Consider the following 9,508-nt stretch of genomic DNA (forward strand, 5'->3'; position numbering starts at 1 on the left):
AGCCCCTTCCAGCTAGGGCCAACGCCAGTTTTATATCAATGCCCAACAGAAAAGGAGGGACTAACTCGGCATAACAACAGAAAAACATGAGTGAAATACATAGAATCAAACAGAGCACAGTGTCCCCCAATGGACTCAGAGAAACAGATGATTCGGTGAGTAAAAGGAGAAGTAAAAAAAAAAAAAAAAAAACACTGAAAGAAATAGCCATGAAAATATAAAAACATGTAAAACCTGCTATACCTCATGGTCACAGTGTCCCCCAATGGCAAGAAAGATAATTTTTCATTATTTTTACCTTTTTTGTACATCAATCGTTGATTGTCTTGAAAAACTACGACTTGTCCGCACCTGATCTAGAAGAATCATCAGCTGGCATTCTGAAATACATAATCCACATACAATCTGCTTTACAGCAAATTTAGATTGTCTGTACACTTCAATCTGAAATTTTCATGTACTTGAAAAAAAATTATTATACATATAGATATGAATAGGAGAGAGAGAGAGAGAGAGAGAGAGAGAGAGAGAGAGAGAGAGAGAGAGAGAGAGAGACACACACACACACACACACACACACACACACACAGGGAGGGAGAGAGAGAGACAGGCTAGGGTAGGGGAACAGCTGTAATCCTGTCATCCCCTGGGGTAGATGGCAGTGTGTAGCAGCCAAGAGATCACTCAAGTCCAAGGTTTTGGGTTCAACTAGCCTCAGCCAGTTTTATTAAGCAAAATAATAAAAGAAACTTCATAATAAACGCTTCTTCTCACACAGACTCTGCAGTCCCTTGCCTCAGGTAGTGAGAGACTGACTCCACTGCCTAGCAGCCTTTTAAACACAGCTAACAGGTGCCAGCATTAATCAGTCTGACAGCAGAACAGAAGACCCAGACTGGGCCTTGTAAATGGAGCCCATCCATCTCTTCTCCAGCTATACCCCAGGCATTTACCAAATCTAAACATATATTATATATATATATATATATATATTCTTTCCCCGCTTCACCTGATGATTACATTGTTTATAACTTTTCTTTACATTGACAGTAGGATATGTGTGTATGGCATTATCATTTAACAGATGCAAACTATCTCATTGTAATTCTTGAGCGAGTTATGCTGTGAGTATAGGCGTTTACTGCAATGTTTGATCATTATTTTCCTTCTTTTTGAGATATTAAACAATGACCAAATTAAAAATATTATTTTGCTGTAATAAAGCTACTATTATTTTCCCAAACTAGCGACAGTTGTCCTTTAACTTATATTCCCAATTACCTTATACTGATAGTTGCTCTAGTGCATTTTCTAATAGCTAGAAGGATAAGTGATGGGAAACCTGATATACTTCTGAGGCCCAGGGCCGGATTACCCATAGGGCTAACTGGGCTACAGCCCAGGGGCCTATGGCATCCAGATGGACCTTGAAAGTGCTCAGCAGCAGTATTGATCGGTCGGGGGCGGGGGCGCCTCCGGCGCGATCAGTGCTGCTGAGCACTTTCACTGCAGTCCTTCTCCGGCGCGCTGTAGTCTCCTTACTGAGCAGATCTCGTGAGTGTCACTCTCACAAGATCTCCTCAGTAAACAGAGTACAGCGCGCCGGAGAAGGAGGTAAGTGCCGGCGGGGCGCGGGCAGCCCCGACCACTGTGGAGGGGGGGGCGTGCAGCTCCGGCCACCGGGGGGGGGCCCTCACGGGGGAATGGAGGCCCCCTTAGCCCAGGGGCCGCCATTCCCTTAATCCGGCCCTGCGGGGGCCTAATGGTGTGGCCCTCTAAACATCAAAAGAACTGCACATCTCGAAAAAAGAGACACCTGTCTATAATAAAATATCAGCAGGCATTTTAAACAAGTGTTACAAGCTATAACAAACAAATCTGAAAATAAAGCAGGAAGGGGGGAGTCGCAGATGAAGGTTCAGAGTGCCGCATGTGGCAACAGGACCGTCTGTTGCCCATCACTGGTATAATAGTATAGTTAGTGTGACAAAGGGAGTGGTTTGCCAGAGGCCTCTAAGAGAGGAGTTAGGTATTTAGCTGACAGTCTGCAGGGTAAGGCTGCAAACAGAGTTACATATTTGTACAGTAGTGCGCCTAGGTTAAAGAGATACAGGTGGAGGACATATGTGCCTCAAAATAATAGTAAAGAGTGTGATTCATTGTATATATTTTGAAGTGGTTCAGAGGCATCCTCTTCCACAGTTAACAGCAGTTGACTGGGTGTATCTGCACTGAGACTCATTAAGAAGAACGCGTGAGGAGAACTCCTCGATAAAGGCCAGATGGGTGTGTCACCTGTCCATCAAGTTAGGGCTGTGGGTAGAGTGCAAAGTATAAACACCTGAGTTGTTCATTATGTGGTTGACCGATGCCAAATAAGTTGGATAGTGTCAAGGGAGCTGATTTCTGTTAGTTTAGCACTAGAGTCACAAGAAAGTGTTTGGAACATTGTGTTATCATTGACTTTGCCATCCTGAAAATATAAATGAAATGAAAGTACATAGCGAGAAGTTGTTTGTGTATGCATCACCAGAAGGGTGCCTGTGTCACATTAGCTATTAATGTGGTAAAACCTATTGATTTTGGATTTGCTAAATTCCTGCAGACTCGTACATAAAAAGAAGTGATATTGCCAGCTTTACTTGGTGAGCCTGAAAGTAAAATATGTTATTTCAAATATGTGAAATTGTGTCTGAGCCAGAAACTGTGTGCAGATACACTCCTGAAGCTCCATAAAAAGATCATACATAATAGGATATTGCTACTCAGCAATAATTTATCCATTTGAGAAACCTGTCACCATCTGCCCTGATGACCAGTAGAGGCTAATGGATCCTATCTTGTTATTAAGTGAAGGTCATCTCAGTAAGAATCATCATTCATCCTAAATCACAGCACTTCCATTCATCCTAAATATTATAGTCAGCTTTTCTTTTCAAGACACAATGGACAATAATTTATATAGTAAGCTCTTGCCATGTATCTCAAGTTATTTGTCTCATCATGTTGTTATTAATGTATATTTGCTTTGTCTACTTACTGTATGTCACTACAGCAGTGGTGGCCAACCGGCTGCTCTCAAGCCACATGCATCTCTTTGGGCATTCAAAAGTGGCTTCTGGCCGGGAGCATGAGGGCAGCTCTGGGCGCAGGCAGGGCCATATTGGAACAGAGTCAGCTACTCGTCTGACTGGGAGCACGTCATGTGACTTCCTCTACACAATGCAGGGATATCACAGTGTCACCGATTATCTAATCAGGTAAGGAGGAGGAGGGTGTAGCTTCCTCTCCTTCTTTCTCTGTGCGGGCTCCAGCGGCTAAGTGTGACAGGTAACAAGTATTCAATTATTGAGGAGCGGCCAGCGACCGGAGTGCTTGGGGAGGTTAGGAGGGTCTTGTTGTGGGTAAGGAGGCTACTGCTCCATGGATGGTGGTGCTTGAAGAGACCCTGATCGAAACATGTGAGCAATAATAGATTCCTGCCTATCTTTTTAAGATCGTGCAGCAGTAGTCCACTTCTGGAATTTGAAACTGACCCATAATGACACATACACCTCTATGTCCTATTTTTATACTCTATTCTAAACACAGAAACACGGACTGTACACTGAGAGTTCTCTTTATAATAGAATTAGTCAGATATTCCTTGTGAGCACATAATATATCATTTTGCTTAACTACATTTGCATTCACTGGTTTTTACCTTTGTCCTGGGAATCTAACTGATTCGAGTAAAGAATATGCAGTTTTCAGAAATACAAACAAATGATGGAGTACAATGTATATTGTCTTAAGCTATGTTTATTGTTAAGTAAGTACATTTTCAATGACATATCTGCTTAAAAAACACTTTTCACACTCCCTGCCCATACATAGCGGCTAAGTGTGGCAGTTGTGACATGTAAGGGGCATACAAAGAGACTGATTGGCATGTAAAGAGATCTGATAGCATTAGGAGAGATCTGATGAAATGTGTGGAGGACTGCTGGCATGTGGCGAGGTCAGATGTGGATGTAAGGGGCATGTGAGGAGGTCTGATATCATTTAAGGGGCATGTGGGGAGGTCTGAGGCTAGGCGGTGATGCTGATGGGCATGTAAGGAGCATATTGTGATATCTGATGGCATGTGGCCAGGTCTCATGTGGATGTAATGGGCATGTGGGTAAATTTGATGGCATTTAAGGGGCATGTGGTGAGATCTGGTGGCATGTGTGGAGATCTGATGGCATCTGGTGTGGTCAAATGAGCATGTATAGAGAGAGGTCTGATCACATGTGGGGAGGTCTGATGTGTGCAACAGGCATGTGGAGAAGTTTGTTGGCGTGTGGGGAGGTCTGATGGGCATGTGAAGTGTTCTGATGTGGGGAGGTTTGAGGTCATGGGATGGTCACATTTGGATGTAAGAGGCATGTGGGGAGGTCTGATGGGCATGCAAGGGACATTTTGTTAGGTTTGATAGCATGTGGAGTGATGTGATGACCATTTATGACTTTTTTTTATACCCACTTCAACAGTTTCCTCCACAGCAATTGTGAAGTGCTGTGAAGAGACTATATGTAGCACTTTGAACCCTCCTCAGCAGCGAGATAATAGATCGTTGTACTGATTTGGTGATTATTGTGAACATTTTAGGATTGTTGAATATTTTCTTTTTCACTTACCAAAAAATTGTAAATGATGTTACATTCTCAATGTGTGTGTGTATTGTATATATATGTGTGTGTTTATACTGTTTATAGGTATATACACACATAAAAAGCAAAGTTGGTTTTGTGATATTTATAGATATTTTTGGGCTCTTCATGTCTGACTGGTTAGCGACTCCTGCACTAGAGGAAACAAGGATGATACTAATGATAAATAATAAGCACTCAAATATGTAAGTATAGCTGATTGGAGAGTTATTCACAAAGGCAATAAGGTGAATTTGTAAATTGTCGGTTATTTAACCGAGATGCAGATGGAGTATGAATTCTCTGTGACACCTAGAAACTGGGCAGCTGGTACTGAGCGTGCTGTGTGCCTATACTGGCACCGCACTCTCACAGTTATGGGAGTGAGCAGGACAAGTGCACACGCTCCATTGCATTGTCGTCATTTAGGTAATTGCCAGAACAGACAATTTGCCAAGGGAGCTTTATCTGTACACTGACAAAGTAATACAAGTATGTATGAGCTTTATCATATAGGTACATTTGACCCCACAATCGTTCTGCACCAGTTTGACAGGAGTCACACTTCACTACTCTATGCTGCAAATGTTTAGATGCTCAGATTGGCTCAATGTTGCCTAGTACCTTCTACCTTAATTTTGGCTAAACTGAAATATTATGTGTTGCTAACATTCCACTGCTCTGACTACAAGTTGTTCTAGCTACGCAGAGGCAGGCAGAGGACACTACCCGGCCGTTCTGGTTGTGTTTATAATTTGTTATTTCCATTTGGGTTACCGCAGAAAAGAAGATTCTCATATTAATTATAAAGTGGTAAGGGGGGTGTTGTCTGTAGCGACTTATTAGCGATCTAGTCTCTCAGTGCGACTTTGCATTTATTGCTATACACTAGCTATTGCATTGCTCTGTGAATATGACACTATTCTTGTGTATCATTGAGCATTATATTGCATGTATAGGGCTATGTACTATGCATATCTAACACTTTTGTACACCGGACATAGATCATTTTGCTAACAGAGTTTTGTCTGAGCGATGAGCATATATGCTTGACAACAGAGTTGTACTGCTTCGAGCTCTATGTAACAAACCTATGCCTCTTAGTTCCCAATGCAAAGGTAAAGAATGAAGAAATACAATACATTTGCCTTTGAATCACCAATGAACCTTTCACGTTGAGCTGCCCATTTTTTAGTACCAATTGCTCCTAATGAATAGATAGCAGAATTCCCATGAACACTGGCTCAGCCATGGCTGCCTCCTCTATGTGTACCTGACTAGTGTCATTTAGCTCATTACTAAAAAGCCAACACAATTTACGAGCAACAAGAAGAAAGCCCTCACATTACTGTCACAACATAGGAAAATAATAGTAGAAGTGCTATTTTCTGTTCAAATCACTTTGCTCTGGTCCCTTAAGTACCATTTTTTTTCACAAACTATTTTAAACACAATTTCTAAATATCTTGCTATTTACGCCAAAGTAGCTATCATCAAAAAGTTACTACTGAGTTAGTTGTTGTTCATTACTCTGGGTACTTTCCGACTTGTACAACAGTTTATGCAGTAATTATGACTTTTATTTCATGCTCACCTGTAAAATCCATAGCAACAAATTTGTCTAACAGTACATGTGCTAAAAGCCTCTCGGTCCCATAGAAAATAAATGCGCTGCAGTTAGTCATCATGTTTTCCCATTCTGCATGGCTGTAAAATAGACAGTGACACTATCAATACCAACTTTTCAATGAAGTGCTAACATTCTCTATATGGGATGTACAGTATAGTGGTAACTGGCAGATTGTCTAGGCACACATATAAATGATCATCTTATTGGTCATTATATAACTTCAGCACGTCTGATTAATTGTGAATTACTTCTCAATGCTGTAGGGAATTGGAAAAAGCTGGGGAACAGCATGGGGATTGACCTGTGTATAACTGAATCTGTTATATGGTTATCCATTTACCTCCCATCAATAATAGATAGAAAAGGTAATTAATGTAGCAAACGGTATCAGAAATAGAACCAGTAACTCCAGGAACCAGCAGTGGGGTTAACATACAAAGGAACTTTATATTGTAGACATCACAACTCACTAACTATAATATTATTATGCACAGAAATGTTTACAGAGGCAGTTTTAGGTATAAAGGATATACGAGGGGTGATATTGATTTGTGTGCTGTCAGCATTATTTTGCAAGAGGCTAGTTAGGTTGACATAGTACCGCAATGTTTGAAGCATAAATATACACATTTCTGTACTGTGCATGTGTAGTACAAGTGGAGTACAGCAAGAGAGCACACACGGATATTCCATTCCACATGGAAATATGTATGTTTTGGTTTTGGATCAATAATACTGTCATTGAACTATTTACTCCTGTGTATATTACATACACATATATATATATATATATATATATATATATATATATATATATATATATATATATTACATCAAATGGGGTAATGCAGCTTTTTTTATTTTACATTTACCGCTAACACTGTCAAGCTGCATTTCTGCGCTATTGGGTGGCGTATACGCATTTGTAGGCCAGACTTAGAAATCCTGGTGTACTTTGAGCTGGATGTAATTCGCAATACATATGACTCAACATGAACACGCGGAATTTTTACACAAAATACGTCAGGTCCGGTATTTACATTTACCATATAGTTGAGTGCAAGATACTGTTCTGTTATCAGAAATTTCTCCATAATTGCAATGTCTCTTATACCGCTTTCATACTGCCGCCCCGGCAATATCCCGGGTTTTTCAAGCTGGGTTTTTGCCGGGGCTCGGAGCGTCCCAGCTCAGAAACACCATTCATACTGCACCTCGGACCCGGGAATTTCCCGGGTTCACCCCATTCATACTGCACAAATCTGTGCCTTGGCAATTTGTGGGAGTCATCACCAGAGCAGTTTTCATTGGCTGAAAAATGGTGATGTCATTGACACTTTCTATAAGTAAAATCATAATTAAAAAAGCATAATAATTAGTTGGTTTGCTCAATGTAGCAGCTAAATTTCATCATTTAATTAACTGATGCCCAATTATTCCCTCTGCCCTTCTGAATCAGAAACATCAGCAATTCAGAGACATAGCAATTTATACCTTTACTGTTTTAAAAGGATCCTCAAAGAAGCAAAACTGCTTTGCTATTATATTTTAAAATTGAATAAAAGAAATAAAAAAAAATAACATTTATTTATCCTCCAGAGACAGGCAGACAGCCAATCAGCTTGTTTTCTGTGCAACCCCGGGTTTTTGGTTCGACCCGGGAATTACCCCTCGATAAATCCCGGGTTAAAGGTCGTTTGAGCTCGCCCTGGCAAAAACCCGGGATTTTGGTGCAGTATGAATGGGGTATTAATAGGTTTACTAACTGAAGCTTTATCTCAAATATCTTCATATCATCAGCTCCTGAACTTTTTATGTATATATTTATAAAGGCGACTATAAAAGTCAACTTGTATTTTAGGTGTAATGACCATTTAAAACTAGCACAAGTCTATGCGGCTTGTGCTGGACTGAAAGTCCTGCAAGTCCCAACAAGTAGAAAAAGAGGCAGCTTCAATGACATAGATACATACTGAGACAAGCATAGCAATAAACTGGTAAATGTGTGCTGTAAATATCATATATCCTTAATACAGAATATTTATTGCTTGTAACCTGTCAAATTTTACTTTATTGAAAATTTGTATTTCCTTTTAAAAGAAAAAGTTTTTGATCAACACTTCCAGGTCTCTTTAATATCACCCTCATTGCAGCTAGAATTGTGAAATATTGACTGAATAAATATCAATACAAATGTGGCTTAAAAACAATTAAAAGATGACAATAGATCACATTGATTTGCTTTTATCAACACTAAATAGCCAATTGCAGTATCCTCAACTGAGAACAAACCTGGGCACACGTAATCTTCCTATAATTCCTTCCCAATGTGCAGTAAATTGCTGGCTGTACCTTACGAGAACCTCGTTCATTCTATAGCCAGGGCTGTGTGTTTCTGAAAAGGGACACAATGAATAGAACATTGAGTTTTTGAACTCTGTTATACCTACCATTTCATTTTCTATTATATAAAATAAACAGTATATTCAATACATAATAAACAAAGAGCAAAGGTCATTCATATATTTACCAACACTTAAATCATGCAGCGTTTGATATGCAATTCATAGTGTGCAGTTGTTATCCAACATTGACAGAGCTAAAGACAAAAACAATGACTGCAAAGGGCCATTGTTTGTGAAGTCATTATTATTGAACAAGTGTTCTTACTAAAGAATTGTTTATATCTGAGCGCTGAGGTTATATTATGTCCTTACCTGGTTCTCTTATTTCATTGTAAGGATCCACAATATCTGATATAAATTGTTATGGAAGCACACAAATACACAACAATACCATCATTTACCAAGTGGCCACATTAAACTCAGATAAAGCAAACATAAAACTGACACTTGGCATAATAAATATAACTTAGCAATGGTTGCTGTATTAAGGATACATGTGAAATTATGGATGTCCACTGACATGCAGTTAGTTGGTAGAACACGATTGATGGGTACCTACAAAATAGACAACAGATAATGCACACAACACCCTGATATATCCTTAGAATACATATTAGGCTATAGTATAATTTGACATTTCTGAGCAAAAACAAATTCAGTTTGATCTACGATATCACAGCTTACTGACTATATTAATGTTGTATGGTGACCATTTCATTACATAACTACTGAAGTGACATTCACTGACAGCTTCACCATTGGTTGAATTATTCAGAAGTAGGGACTCTGAATATGCAGAA

The 9,508-nt window shown here is 39.7% G+C and overlaps 1 protein-coding gene across 1 annotated transcript; it reads right to left on the reverse strand.

Moving 5' to 3' along the window:
• Positions 1–298: 298 nt before the first annotated feature.
• Positions 299–9,263, reverse strand: LOC142134193 (cilia- and flagella-associated protein 46-like; the record flags this gene model as incomplete). The annotated part of the gene is made up of 5 exons (XM_075194521.1): positions 299–380; positions 6,268–6,380; positions 8,596–8,698; positions 9,021–9,056; positions 9,203–9,263. Coding segments are annotated over 5 exons (395 nt in total), but the record flags the coding sequence as incomplete, so codon positions are not given.
• Between the last annotated feature and the right edge of the window lie 245 nt (positions 9,264–9,508).

Source organism: Mixophyes fleayi, unplaced genomic scaffold (genome assembly GCF_038048845.1).
Source record: "Mixophyes fleayi isolate aMixFle1 unplaced genomic scaffold, aMixFle1.hap1 Scaffold_4105, whole genome shotgun sequence".
Lineage (NCBI taxonomy): Eukaryota > Metazoa > Chordata > Amphibia > Anura > Limnodynastidae > Mixophyes > Mixophyes fleayi.